Source organism: Pleurodeles waltl, chromosome 4_2, assembly GCF_031143425.1.
Source record: "Pleurodeles waltl isolate 20211129_DDA chromosome 4_2, aPleWal1.hap1.20221129, whole genome shotgun sequence".
Lineage (NCBI taxonomy): Eukaryota > Metazoa > Chordata > Amphibia > Caudata > Salamandridae > Pleurodeles > Pleurodeles waltl.
In genome coordinates, this window is record NC_090443.1 from 478,312,354 (window position 1) to 478,327,855 (window position 15,502).

At 45.5% G+C, this 15,502-nt stretch overlaps 1 protein-coding gene across 2 annotated transcripts in view; it reads left to right on the plus strand.

Moving 5' to 3' along the window:
* RAVER1 (ribonucleoprotein, PTB binding 1) overlaps nucleotides 1-15,502 on the plus strand; it is a 251,857-nt gene that overhangs the window by 191,019 nt on the left and 45,336 nt on the right. For both annotated transcript variants that reach the window (XM_069231826.1, XM_069231827.1), the window contains exon 12: nucleotides 1,757-1,885. In XM_069231826.1, coding sequence (XP_069087927.1) covers nucleotides 1,757-1,885 — 129 coding nt within the window. The remainder of the gene's footprint in view (nucleotides 1-1,756; nucleotides 1,886-15,502) is intronic.

Here is a 15,502-nt window from a genome sequence, read left to right on the forward strand (position 1 = left end):
GGTGCAGACTATGTCCCTGTAATCTCTTGTGGTATTTTGGGGGTTGGCTATGAAACATTTTGGGTCCTAGACTGTTTAGCATTGCTAGGTTGCTATTCATTGTATAGAATGTTGCAAATTCAGGTGTTGTGGATGGAGCTTTCCATTTGGACAAAACTACTTCTATTAACACTGCCTGTCTACTCTTCATTTGATTAACAACACACCTCTTTGCTGTGAACTTGGTGCAGCAAGGCAGTCCTTTGGCCCTCTTTCCAGTTCAGTTGATGTCTGAGTTCAGGGTGGTAGGGGTACTGCTTTCATGCCCAGAAAATGTCCTCTGGTTAAGATGTGGTTGGGAGCTGATGGGCTACCAGGTTCCTTCCCACCCAATGACTACTTCCAGGGAAGTATGGCATCTGGCTATCCCAGGATTCAACATTCTGGCTACTTCCAACATGGCTAGACTCCTCACAGTGTGCTGAGCTCCCTAGCCCAACCCAGAGTTGTGGCTAAGGGGGCTACACATCCATGGAAAACGATTTTGACAACTGGTATTCCCCTCTGCTGGCCCCAGTGCCAGCCTGTCTGCCTGCCTAAACAATAGAGTAGCCCCTCTCCCAAGTGTTTCCCATTTCAGTGGCACAACCAGTGCTGCAATCTTTTGGGTGACCCTCTAAGTTACATGCCCTAGTAGCGCTGGATACCATATATTATGGACTTGCAGGTAAGTTAGGGTTGGCCAATTAAGTGTCGGACCATTTGAATACACCTTTTTAGGTTAAGGGCACTGGCACTGAGTTTTGTTTGTTAGGCCTGGGTGCACTCTGAGTTTAAGAAAAAAAAAAAAAAAAAACCTGGGGGCTTATACACAAAGACATGACCTTAAAGTGGCGATTTATATGTGACAAATTCAGTTGGCAAGGAATTGCAAATGTTGAGCCTCCAGGAGTTCTTAAGACATAAGAAGTTAGGTTTTGTTTTCAAGAATTGAGGGTATGCCATGGTCTAACTCCCTTCATTCCTAGCAGTGTGCCTTAATGTTTCATTCTCTTGAATGGTCGTTGAAAAGGTCAGGCGGACAGACAGTAATTAGAGGTTTCTTTCTTGGGCATGGTATGGTACCAGGTTCTGTTGAGATTTGTTGAAAAACCCAGTGACCGACTCATTACACAGCCATGAGCAGGCAGCTCCTATAAATGTCACTCCACCTAGCATGCACTAGAGCAAGGTAATCTCTCCTTCACTGGTTGATTTTAAAACAAACTATGAAAACATGTTGATTTGGCATTTGGAGCAGGAAAAGTTAACACTTCTGTAATCCAGTGGATTACTAGTGCGCGGTCCTTTCTGGTGTCACTTGCATAAAAGCTATTTAAGTTGAGCAAATACTGGAGCAGCTCTCTGACTTCTTAGTGTGGACCTCACATAGGACCTGTTGGCTAAACTACTGAACATTTTTATAATTGCCTGCCTGGACCAGTTTACCTTTTACTAATTTCGATTTAGGTAAAAAATGTAAACTTGAAGACTGAACATTCTGTAAAGTGATATGCCTCAGCTTATCTGATTGTCTCCCTCACTCCAGTCCCTTCCCAAATACTGTGTAATGTTTTGTACCTAATTGTTCTAGGGGATATAACACATGTTCTTCAGCTTGGAACTCCCTGGGAGGTTTGTTCCTTGGCCACTCTTATTTATTTATTTGCTGTCCTGCTAGAAGGTCCTAATTAATCTTTGAATCTAATTTGGGTTGTTTTTTTAATTGTTTTTAAAGATGTCTCCACCGTCCCAGTTTAGTGACAGAAACAGTTTAGGATTGCCGCATCCTTCCTTCTACTCTGGAAGCTCTTCATACTTCTCCGGTGGAATGCATGCTGACCTTCACCAAAGTTCAGTTCAGAAGGTATATTATGTTCTGCTTTTCAGTTATTTGTGATGCCATTTGACTTGAAACTACTGCTGCCATTTTGTGGTACATGTTGTTGATGTTTAATCTGACCTTTTTGTCCTGTGTTTTGCTAGTTACAGAAATTGCAGCTGGGTATGTTTTCTGTCATTAGTCTGGTAGAAGGCTGTAGGCATAGTCTTGCTTTTTCTGTGTGGTTGACTCACCTATCCCACTCCTCTAGTGCTCTGATTATGTGGAGTATAGAGTGCAGGATGGGGTCCTCATGTCCATCACTCTACTCTCTCAAATGGCTTAATTGAAAGATCCATAAGCTTCCCTCCATCACTTTTAATTGTGGCATAGATTGAGAAAGAACAGATTCCTTTCACCTTTTAAGTTATGTGGATGCTTTTTCTCAAGAGACTGTGCACTACCTGCTTGGTGATCACTGTCTCTTGGGTGGACCACACCATAGTTATAACATGCACAGTTTTTGTTGTCTAGACTGTTGAGATGTTGCCATTTGCCTATGGATTTTGGCGCCTTGGGTTTTGGACTCTGCCTCTCTTCCGGGAATGTGTAAAATAAAAGTTGTAGATGTGGTATGCACTTGTGTGCATGCCTGAACTTAGTGGATATTCAGTCTGCTTTTTGGAACCTGCTATTCTTACATTGCTTCCTCTGCCGTCTCCTGGCTATTTGACTAAAATACTCCACTTCCCCAGCCTAAAAACACGTCAGTACATGTTAAATTGGACGTGCTGGAAGCTTGGATTACTTGGTCACAATTATACAGCCCATCACGTGTTGTGAATATAGTGGAGTTATGATTTTAATTAAGTGTATGTACTTTGAGGCAGCTAATTGTTTACTAGAATATTGTAATTATGATAGATATTTGAAAATCACATATTCCTCATCTTTAGAATGGTCCCATCATGGATACAGCTAAGCTAGCTTTTTTTTTTGGTATTTTTTTTTTGTAGCAGTGCTCCAGTGTGCTCATAGGTGGCAGCCTGTGGCTTTGTACCACTTGAGAAGTGATAGAGGAGAACTTGCGTGTAATTGACAGGGATGTGGAATTAAAACAGCTACTTGTCCATAGGACAGGTTGCTTAAAAAATCTACTTGCCCTTTTAAAAAAAAAAAAAAAAAAAACACCTGGCCCTTTGGTGCCATGTAGTGCACTGACAAATTATGGCAGCACTTTCATTGTTTAAGAGCTCTGATTACAGCCTTTTTGATTGTGCCAGGGCTCATTCTATAGTAGGGTTTGAAATGAGCAATTCCCTTATATTGTCACTTTTCCACTGGGGCCTGAGGTAGCGGTAACCTATAGTTCCTGAGTTGAAATGCCCCTTTGTGTCTATGCAAATCTACTAACTTGTACGTTTTAGGGGTTTTCAACTGCTCTTCTCTAATCTTTTCCCACACTGAGAGAGGTTGGAAATGTTCTCCTGACGAGCAGAGGTAAAATGTGTTCAGTGGTTGGGGAAAAATGTGGTTGGAGGGAAAGTGAACTTGTAAACGCTCAACAGATTTTCGCATAAGCAAATTGAAAAATGCATATATGCTAGTGCCAAAATGCAGTTCACTAATGTTTTGTAGGAACATGATTTTCTGGCCTACTTCTGTAAATCCTTGTGAATTTCTGAAAGCCTAAATCTGCACAAATGCAAGGACATATACCATGGGTGCACTTTTGTGACTTTCTTTAAGATTTGGGCCCGTAATTAGGTCTGGTGTTACCCAAGACCTTTTATTTTCATTAAAATGCTCTCTTATCTATTGACTGGCTTCGCTGTGAGTGGACGCATTCTGCTCTTTCACAAGGAGTATACCATCACACAAAGTAGTTTTATTCAGCGTCAGGAACATTGTGGCAATGTGTACTTTTTTAGAAGAATTTGTTTTTTTTTTGTTATGCTGATGACCCGCCAGCTCTCACAGCTATACAGTTGTAGAAAAAAAACATTTCAAAGCTAAACACTAATTTATAAAACTAAACTCCTGACCGCCAATTATTATTTTCATGTGTAGGAAGTTGGCTCTGTATGCACTATTTCAAAGTAAGGAATAGTATGCACAGAGTCCAAGGGTTCCCCTTAGAAGTAAGATAGTGGCAAAAAGAGATAATACCAATGCTCTATTTTGTGGTAGTGTGGTCAAGCAGTAGGCTTATCAAAGGAGTAGTGTTAAGCATTTGTTGTACACACAGGCAATAAATGAGGAACACACACTCAAAGACAATTCCAGGCCAATAGGTTTTTGTATAGAAAAATATATTTTCTTAGTTTATTTTAAGAACCACAGGTTCAAATTCTACATGTAATACTTCAAATGAAAGGTATTGCAGGTAAGTACTTTAGGAACTTTGAATAATCACAATAGCATATATACTTTTCAAATAAATCACATATAGCTATTTTAAAACTAGACACAGTGCAATTTTCAACAGTTCCTGGGGGATGTAAGTATTTGTTAGTTTTTGTAGGTAAGTAAACCACCTACAGGGTTCAAGTTTGGGTCCAAGGTAGCCCACCATTGGGGGTTCAGAGCAACCCCAAAGTTACCACACCAGCAGCTCAGGGCCGGTCAGGTGCAGAGTTCAAAGTGGTGCCCAAAACGCATAGGCTTCAATGGAGAAGGGGGTGCCCCGGTTCCAGTCTGCCAGCAGGTAAGTACCCGCGTCTTCGGAGGGCAGACCAGGGGGGTTTTGTAGGGCACCGGGGGGGGACACAAGTTAGCACAGAAAGTACACCCTCAGCAGCACGGGGGTGGCCGGGTGCAGTGTGCAAACACACGTCGGCTTTCCAATGGAAATCAATGGGAGACCAAGGGGTCTCTTCAGCGATGCAGGCAAGGGGGGGGCTCCTCGGGGTAGCCACCACCTGGGCAAGGGAGAGGGCCTCCTGGGGGTCACTCCTGCACTGGAGTTCCGATCTTTCAGGTCCTGGGTGCTGCGGGTGCAGTGTCTTTTCCAGGCGTCGGGATCTGGGAGTCAGGCAGTCGCGGTCAGGGGGAGCCCTGGGATTCCCTCTGCAGGTGTCGCTGTGGGGGCTCGGGGGGGGGGGGGGGCAACTCTGGTTACTCAGTCTCGGAGTCGCCGGGGAGTCCTCCCTGAAGTGTTTCTTCACAAGTCGAGCCGGGGGCGTCGGGTGCAGAGTAGCAAGTCTCACACTTCCGGTGGGAAACGCAGTTGTTTTGAAGTTGCTTCTTTGGAAACAAAGTTGCAGTCTTTGGTGAAGAGGGCCGCTGTTCTCGGGAGTTTCTTGGTCCTTCTAGAGCAGGGCAGTCCTCTGAGGATTCAGAGGTCGCTGGTCCCTGGGGAGAGCGTCGCTGGAGCAGTTTCTTCAGAAGAGGGGCGACAGGCCGGTAGAGCCTGCAGGGTTTTTTAGCTTAGCAGTCTTCTTAGGTTGCAGGAATCTGAGTTCCTAGGTTCAGGGGAGCCCCTAAATACAGAATTTAGGGGTGTGTTTAGGTCAGGGAGGGCTGTAGCCAATGGCTACTAGCCCTGAGGGTTGCTACACCCTCTTTGTGCCTCCTCCCAAGGGGAGGGGGCCACATTCCTATCCCTATTGGGGGGATCCTCCATCTGCAAGATGGAGGATTCCTAAAAGTCAGAGTCACTTCAGCTCAGGTTGCCTTAGGGGCTGTCCTGACTGGCCAGTGACTCCTCCTTGTTTTTCTCATTATCTCCTCCGGCCTTGCCGCCAAAAGTTGGGCCGTAGCCGGAGGGGGCGGGTAATTCCACTAGCTGGAATGCCCTGTGGTGCTGTAACAAAGGGGGTGAGCCTTTGAGGCTCACTGCCAGGTGTTACAGCTCCTGCAAGGGGGAGGTGATAAGCATCTCCACCCAGTGCAGGCTTTGTTACTAGCCACAGAGTGACAAAGGCACTCTCCCCATGTGGCCAGCAACATGTCTCGAGTGTGGCAGGCTGCTAAAACCAGTCAGCCTACACGGGTAGCTGGTTAACGTTTTAGGAGGCACCTCTAAGGTGCCCTCTGGGGTGTATGTTACAATAAAATGTACACTGGCATCAGTGTGCATTTATTGTGCTGAGAAGTTTGATACCAAACTTCCCAGTTTTCAGTGTAGCCATTATGGTGCTGTGGAGTTCGTGTTTGACAGACTCCCAGACCATATACTCTTATGGCTACCCTGCACTTACAATGTCTAAGGTTTTGCTTAGACACTGTAGGGGCACAGTGCTCATGCACTGGTGCCCTCACCTATGGTATAGTGCACCCTGCCTTAGGGCTGTAAGGCCTGCTAGAGGGGTGACTTATCTATACTGCATAGGCAGTGTGAGGTTGGCATGGCACCCCGAAGGGAGTGCCATGTCGAATTACTCGTTTTGTCCTCACCAGCACACACAAGCTGGCAAGCAGTGTGTCTGTGCTGAGTGAGGGGTCCCCAGGGTGGCATAAGATATTCTGCAGCCCTTAGAGACCTTCCCTGGCATCAGGGCCCTTGGTACCAGGGGTACCAGTTACAAGGGACTTACCTGGATGCCAGGGTGTGCCAATTGTGTAAACAAAAGTACAGGTTAGGGAAAGAACACTGGTGCTGGGGCCTGGTTAGCAGGCCTCAGCACACTTTCAAATCAAAACATAGCATCAGCAAAGGCAAAAAGTCAGGGGGTAACCATGCCAAGGAGGCATTTCCTTACATCATGTTTTCCATAACCCCTTTGAGACTTGTTGCTTTGCTTTTCCATTATGATTATTTTTTAAATACTAGCGTGCATCAACACATTTTACTAAATTATGCTTTAAAGAAATGTTACCTAACAATTCACAGTTTAGCAAGGCATCTTTTTCCTAGTTGCTTTTTTTGTGACCAATTTCATTTGAGAGCAGATATCTTCAATCTTGCTTTGAAGACTCTGCAAATATTTGCATCTAATTAGAGTGCATTATAAGTAGCCTTATATTGTTAAACTTTGTGGACGTGTGTATACATTTTTATATAGGAAGCACGGTCAGTAGTGCAGTCTGGGAGTTACAACATTTCCTTGGAGTGCTCAACCTAATAATAAAGGTTTTGCACCATAAATACAAGTTCAAGCCGCATTAACATAAGAACACAAATATAACTTTAGCGAACTGCAGACAATGCCCTTCCCTGATCCATAGTGTAATTTGAACTGGCAGCCCGAGGGATTGAGCTGCAGGGGTTTTGGCTTACTTGTCCCAAGGATGAAATAGACATGAACACCTGTTGTCCTTGACCCCATACAATATGTCCTCGGTGTCTGGCTATAGGAATTCTGCATCCCTGAATTGAGTCCAGTGTGCTGATGTCTTTTGATTTGCTTCTGTGGTCCAACCTTGTTTTCCAATGAGTTACATATTTGTAGAACAGTGGTCTAGGAAATGATGTCCCGGCTGAAAACAACCAGATTCAGGCAGCGCTGTTACTGATAGAAGCAGATGTCGATCACAGATCTGCATGAAGTGTTTGTGGAACTGGGGCTTCTGCCTTGAATCTTAAGGTGTTCGACAAGTGTGCCCTTATGCACCTCAAACCTATTCAGGAATTGTAAGTGTAGCTTTATGTCACAGAGCCTAAGAGGTCACGGTTGAAAAACAGATCCTGCTCCAAGTTGTGGGCTCTGTCCTGGTCTCTGTGCCATCCCAATCAAAGTTTTCCAACAAATCAAAGTCCTGGCATAAGTTCAAGAAGGCCAAGTCGGACTTTTACCTCCCTCACCAAGCAACTTGATATCTAGTCAGAAGTTGAGGACTTCAAGATAGAGCTTGCACTCCTGCGGTTTCACCCAAATCTGACCTGGCATAAGATTTTGTCAGTGCTCCCGATTTCCTGGGCAATCTTTGACCCTGTTGCAGATCTGCACAAATATTCCTGCTTCCACGGAGCAGCAGGGGTTCCTACCCCAACAGGTCCACTCTTAATGGGGTCTGACCATTAGCTATCAACAATGAGCCTGCACTGATGCTATTCCTGGTCTGTAAACCGATGCTGGGGTCCAGGCAGGTTCTTTCCATACTGGCACACTGTGGGGTCAAAATCTGTTCCCAACGCCAATTTCCCATGCCGAACCACTGTCTGCTCAAGTCCCATGTTGTGTTACAAGAGCGAAAAGGCACAACCAGTTGTTATGCTACTATTCTATTCCAAGACCTCTGCCACAGTGCTAGTGCTATCAGAAGCTTAACGCTCTCTGTGGATCTAATTATATTTCAGTGCATGGCTCACATATTGTCCCTCAGGACACACACTGATTAGGGACTACTTACTCCCGCCTCTTTTTTCTGACCACGCCTTATATTTGGATCTCCAGAATGCAAGTGGGCTAGACACATCTCCTGAAACAGAGCTAGACTCCCCACCGTGACCACCAGTCGAAGAAAGTACAGAGATTGCAATGAATGGTTCAGAGGTCATCTGAAGTCCTAGACTTTTAATTGCCTATTATTGGAACATGTGTTGACTGAGGTTCTTTAAACCCATTCCTGCCATTCACTGAGAGCCTTACTGATGTCCTTATGGTGTCTTAATCTGATTTATGGTCATCCTCTCTTGTCAGTCTGCCTTTAGTTAGAATTCAGAGTGCCCTGGAACCTGGTGTCACCCAGTCAAACATCCTGTCTAGAAAGTTCAAGAATTGACAAGTAGGGTCACTCCCAATTCCCTTTTGGACAATCCTCCAGTCACTCAAACAGAATTGCATTTAGAAAGCAAATGTTTTCTTCAGCTTGATTAGCCCCATTAATGCAGCATGTCTCCTGGGAAGGTACACCCACAAGTTCTTGGGATTAACAATTCAGCATGGACAAATAGTAAATTACAGTTGTGCAGGCAGTTCCCATTGTTCATATGCTTATACCAAAAACAATAGAACCCCACCCCCAACCCAGAGATTGATTAGGGCAGGAAAGTATCGAGCCATAGACAAAATAGTGTCTGAAAAGAACAGTGACTGCCACTGGACCCCACCTCCATCCTACTCATCTTCTTTCACCAGCTCCTCCAGAGAATGTGATATCCATTTGCCCCATACCTTGTGGAATATTCAGGGAGAGCCTATGCGGGTGTATGTGGCCTTCTTGGCCATCATGTACATTTCCATGCCTCTTTTCCACTCCTTCATTGCGGGGCAACAGATGGGCCTGAGGTAAATCTATATCATTAGGGATACTCAAAAGGAGAAACTCTGGATCTAAAGGAAGGTGCAGCAAAATCATGGTGCTAACCTCACCGTTTAGACCACATCAGTAGAACTGTATTTGGGAACAACTCCAAATGGCATGAAGGAAAGAACCATCAGTATCATTACATTTCAAGCAAGCGTCGGTCAGGGGTCTTTTCTATGGCTTAGTCGACCCCTTCATAATAGACTCAGTGAAGGATCTTAAATTGGACCAACCAGTGTCGTGCCTTTATCGCTAACTCCCTGTGGTGGTCTTGGCTCTATCCCAGGCTGTAAGCGCTACCCGGGTGGCTGGAAGATAGAGAAGGCAAGATCTCAAGGTTCACTGAGATCTTTCCAATCTAATGGTGGAGTGATATAGGGGGACGGAAAGCCAGTCATTAACATTGATGAGGTCAGATGCCCAGTAATACACTCGCGTCCGGGAGTGCAATTCCACCATTATATTGGTTACGTTGCAGAGTTAGGGCTACCCTGGGGTGTTTACCCTCCTGCTGCAATGTTCGTAGGTCCCCTTCTATTGTGGTGAAAGTCTCAGGGGGTTACCGGGTAATATGTATGCTGGAGGGTGTATAGTAGCTTAGGCAGTGATATCAACTTGAACAAAGCTGCCCTACCCAGCAACGTGAGGGGTAGTCTTCATCATCTTTCCATGTCAGGAATGAATAACTCTTCCTAAATTAAGTTCAAATCATACCCCTTTTTGTATGGTCAGAAATATTCCCAGGTACTTAGACCCCAGAGTAGTATAGGTCAAGTGATGGAAAGGGGGGGGGGGACGTGGAACCACGACCATCTCCTGTGGAAGATCCAGTATGGACTTAACCCAGTTAACGCAATATTAAGAATAACCCCCATACTCCTCCAACTGCTGGAAAAGTATTTGGGGGGGGGGTGGCAGGGAGGGTTTAGTGACTTAAAGGAAGACGTCTGCGTATAGCGCTATATTCTCCTCAAAGGCCACCTCTCCCACAATGCAGAAGTGCCGGGAGATCATGGACCCTACAAGCCAAGCAATTTTTATAATAAAAGCGAACTGGAGGTGGGAAAGGGGGCAACCCTGTCTTGCACCCCTGCTAATTGCAAATTCTGAGGACATCATTCTTTTACCATGAAATAAGCTACTGGGGCTTGATATAGTAAACTAACCCATTTTCTATAACTGGGCCAAAATCCAAATTTCCAAATTCACTGTATGCTCCAAGAAGGGCCAATGTACTGAATTTTTTTTTTTGGGCGTTTAATGCTAACACAACATGTGGCTCCAGCCAGTCGTTGATTTGGCTTTGCCAGTTCTGTGTGCATCATAGATTGTAACGGGCAGACCTTCCAGGCATGAAGCTTGATTGGTTGTGGTGTCAGTAGTTTGATAACTTGTAAAAGTCTAGTAACTAATATTGTAGCTAGCACTTTAACCTCTGTATTTAGCAGGGAAACCGGACAATGGTAACCACAAAAATCCCTTGGTTTACCGGCCTTGTGTATCCTTCCAATGCCTCTTGAGAAGCCTGCATGGCCAGGAGGGCAGCATTATCGGGCATGGGTTGTGCAGATTGCTGCCAGCTCAAATTCTAGCAGAGCTCAGTGGTCTCAGTCTTCCCCTTGAGGGTTTGCTGCAGGATCACCCAGGTAGAGAGAGGAGGCAAGTTGTCTGGCAGTAATGAGGCTCTGATGGGTGGGTGTATGGCGCAGATGGCCTCAGCACACTGCTGAGCAGCTTGGGATGCCCCTATTTATCTCCACTCAAAAACCCTGTGAAGGACTTCACCACACCAGGTACACTGGTAAGGAATGAGATGTTGGGTGGGACATTAAGGCACGCTTGTGAACAGTTGTGAGTTCTCCAAGGCTTTTACCAATGCCAGTTACTATGCAGTTATGCTGTGGAGCTTCTCCAAGCAATCAGGGACCTTTCAGGATCTCGTCTGTGCTGCCACTCCCCCTATAATGTGTTTACCTCTGTGTCAGGGAGGGGAGCACAAGCACACCAACAAGGAGCTTAAAGTTAGGGGCGGTCCCTCAGGTCCTGAGGTCTACAGTCTGAACGTAAGGAGGACTAGGCCTTGAGGGCTAATCCCAGGCTCTTACTTTTGCCAGTTGCTATATTGTTATGCCATGAAACCTCACAAAGCAATCTGAAATCTTTCAGGATCTCTCCTTAGCACCACCTCTCTCCAGTAGTGTTTTCATCTCCAATGTGTCAAAAGTGTGGGGAGGGGTTTACAAGCATGCCAACAAGGAGCACAGTTAGGGGTTGTTCCCAGGTCCTGAGGCCCTCTCTCCCCCACCCCCCATGTCTGCTGCGCTTGTTCTTGCACCTCTTCAGCCTGAGCTCAACTGGTGTCAGAGGGCGACACCAGTATCTTCACAACTCGGCGATGTCCTCTTCAGTGACTAGCAGTCTGACAGACATCAGTGCAGTTGGCAGCACGATGCCAAGGATTAGAGCAGGATGTTTTACAGGCCGGCTCAGAGCTTGGGAACTACACGTCAAACTGTGCTGCCATCTTGGCAACTCTACAATCAACAGCGTGATATTGGCTGTTCTGAGGGCCTCTTTGACCATACCTTTCCTTTCTTTCCTACCCTGTCTTTTCCTGCACTAGAGCAACCTTTGGAGGAGCACTGCACAATACTGATGCAGGAAGTACTTCTGTTACCCAAAGTGCCATTGAGAGGGTTGCTGAACTCTGAGTGTGGTGAAGGGTGGGGGGTGAGTGCCATTCTCAGTACTTCCTCTTTTCAAAGGAAGACAAAGGACTCAGACCCATCTTGGGTCTCATCCAGTTTTAACGCCTTTTTGAGGAGTGACAAGTTCAAAACACTCAACTTAGCACGCATCCTTTCAGCTGTGGACCCAGGAGACTGGATGGTGTCCCTTGAATTGCCGGACATGTATTTCCATAAACCCACCCTTCAGTCCCACAATCTGTGGTTAATGGTGCACCAGAAACACTATCAATTTAGTGTGCCCGCTTTAATCCTTTCTGCGTCTCCTCAGGTGTTCTCCGAAGTGAGGGCAGTGATCACTGCCCATCTTCAGAGATCAGGGATGAATGTATTCCCATACCTTGAAGACTGACTGCTAAAGGCGGGCTCACCACTGTCGGTCATAGTCCACATCCAGATGACAGATGAAGCCCTGAAATCACTGGCTCATTGATAGAAAAACACTAAAGGTCTGACCTGTATCCTACACAGAGTATTCCTTTCATTGGGGACAGTGGAACTGTTCTGGACACTAGTGTTCAAGGCGTTTCCACCTCTGTGGTGGGTCTGACATTCCACTTATGATTCTGATGTTACAGGTTCAGTCCTGGGTCGCCCTGAGGACAGTTCTGAGGCTTCTTGACCTACCAACCACTTGCATGGTCCTTGATGGCATATGCAGCCATGCGTGGAACCTCCGGTTGCAGTGGACCAGGCATCAGGGCTGACTGACTCCGTCCATATCTTGCATGAGACTATCCAAGATCTTCTGTGGTGGCAGACAGACTTCAACCTGACCTGCAGCACACTCCTCTACCTTCCCTCCTAAACTGCATTGTTCTGACAAACAAGTCACTGCTGGGGTGGGGAGATCACCTGGGGGAGATGAAGATATGAGCACTCTTCTGCAGCTAACCAACTCCTTATCAGTCTTATCTAATCTTGGACGATCAGACTGGCCCTAAAAGCTTTATAGCAATCATAATGGAGGCTGGTGCATTTTCTCATGGACAACACTTCTGCCATGTGGTTTTGCAACAAGTAGGGCAATGTTGGGCCCTGCATCCTTTTCCAAAGGCTCTACACCTCAGGAGATGGCAGGAAATTTTCCTGGTAGACTATTACTTGGCAGGGTATGAACTGAGCAGAATTAGTCTGGTAGACCGTGAATGGAGTCTATCCTGTGGTGGTGCAAAGTGTTGTGTAGTTATTTTAGTCATGTTTCAGGCACGTTGTTTTAGCTAACTAGGCCTGCAGTTGTGCACTTTCACCCACCTACGTTTTCTTCAGCATTGCATTATTTTTCTAGCAATCGCTTCCATTATGGTGTTTTTTATTTTTCTCATCTTATGGCCCTTTCGCCTAGGACTGCACCTGTTCTTCATAGGACATACAGTTCACTTTGTGCTTTCGCCAAGGCTACAGTCAGATAAGGTTGCCGACAAATGTGGTATGCTGTCTCCTGCATTCACATAAACACACTCATACGTGGGTACCATTTCTTAGAATGTCAGCTGTTATTATAAAACACCCTTTAGTCCAGGCACGTTAGAGGGAGATTCCAGCCAGATGACCACGACTGTATGCTGACTGCTGCAAGCTTCGCTACCTGGTTAGACAACCGAGCCCTGATTCAGATGGGGATGATGTTTAAGACCTCAGCCTCTTCTTCAGGTTTGAGTGATGATGTTCTCCCAGGGGGAAATCCGAAGGGCAGTTTAGGCTTAGTATGCTGTGCTCATAGTTGGCGTTGGTGAGGGGTTATAGAGCCCCTCTCCTGTCTAGACAGCATGGTAGGACTGTTCCTGTGTTTTACATTCTTAGTCACATGCCTGCTCCTATTGTCTTTTATTATCCTAGTTATTGCTATGCACCTGCTTCTATCAAGGATGCAGATATTTTACTACATGCTTATTTAAATATATTCTGCCTCGGTTGTCTTTGCCTGAGTGAGATCTTGGGAACTGGATGCAATCTGATGTACCACAATTCCCTGTGGAGTCTATCTTACAGTGAGCTAGGTTGCCACAATCATCTAGGACAGAAATGGGATGTTTCTAGTTAGCCGGAAACCCTGGAATAGGCCGACCAGGTGTGGAATTGTACTCAACACCCACTACCTAGGCGATCCTACTGCCCAAATCCAGTAGCCTCATTACCTTAATGAGAACCTACGCGACATGGCGCCATCCAGTTTTTTGTCAGGCTTGAAAAATCTGATCCTCCTAAGTATCTCACTGAAGGCACCTCGCTACTACATACAGAAACGTCGGTGGTATTGAGGATTTCCTCCTTAGCTAGGTAGGTGAGACCTATCCTGAACTGTAGGTTGTTCAAGCATGAACCATAAAAGGATAATCTCCAGTTGGTATCCTTATCTCAGAACGCATAAGTCAGTAACATGGCGAACCCTCAACGGGTAGCAATAGCAGTAAATATGAGAGGCCCCCTGACTGCACATTTATTGGCAAACGGCTTAACAGCCCAGTGAGGTCCGTTACATTTGTTGTTGGAGCTCACGCAGCTTATAGAAAAGAAACATTTAATTTTTTCACCTTTCCAGCAGTGGATGGGAATACAAATACATTTCATAATGATACAATGGCAAATCCTCCTGGACAGTACAGAGCTTAGAGCATCCTTAGAGATACCATTATCTTATCAAGACCATAACAATTGGCTTGATCGTGCCCTACCACACACAATTTTAACTGTTAGGTTAGGTCCGTTGAGTAATGCTGGCCCGACCTTTCCTTTATTGGCCACATATACGGCACATCCTGATGCAGGAGCAATGGCAGTAGCTTAGGTTTGCCGCTTATATACAGAAATCACAACGACTTATAATTGTTAGTACAATTTGCTATGCCAACGTTAAATACAAACCCAATATGAGCTGCTCCATCTCAGGCACATGCAGCAGTGCAAGGTATTAATATTGCCACTGTACATTCGATTATGGGTAAAGTACCCGCCAAAAGGGAGGAGATTCCTTTTTGGTTAGCTCAAAAAATAAATGCACTGGAAGCAGTCTTTCCCCATACAGGACCTCAGGAGAAAAATAGAATTTTGACAATGTGCTTGCCCTTTGGCATGGTTCCCACAGTTGAAAAATGCAATACATGGGGCATGGTATTTGCCGCGCTCTACACCAACACTTGCCAATCTTCCGGAGGTGGTAAAACACATTCAAGATGAATATGGGGCAGCCCCTGGCCTGGATTTGGGGATGCAATAAATAGGTAATTTTGGCACTGTATCTTCAATCATATTAAGTAACATTAAAGGATCAGGGACTTGAGCTGCCAAAAATTATCGCTGAAACTTACTCCAGTATAGGTCGAGAGAGTTTGGGAGCCAGACCCACTAAGCCACAAGTACAAGGTAGATCCAATAAGGATCCTGCCAAACACCTGAGGGTTATAAAAAATGCTGTGATAAACAAGCACCTAGAAAAAAAAGGGGAGATTCTCTGCATTTGGAGACCCCGCAAAATAGATACAACCTTAGAAATGAGGATAGTATAAAAACTGCCTGGCAGATATCAGTATACTGATACACGCCAATCTCATTCCTTTCAGGACTCACTGGAAAAACGCAGTGAGAGGCGAGAAAGGCCTCGACACCCATCGGAAGTTTCTGTTAAAAAAAAATTTAAAAAAATAAAAAAACTTCCATAACAGAAACCACAGTTAAAAAGAAAAAAGTGGCAGCCGTTGCAATACGACACGCCACTCAAGAAGAG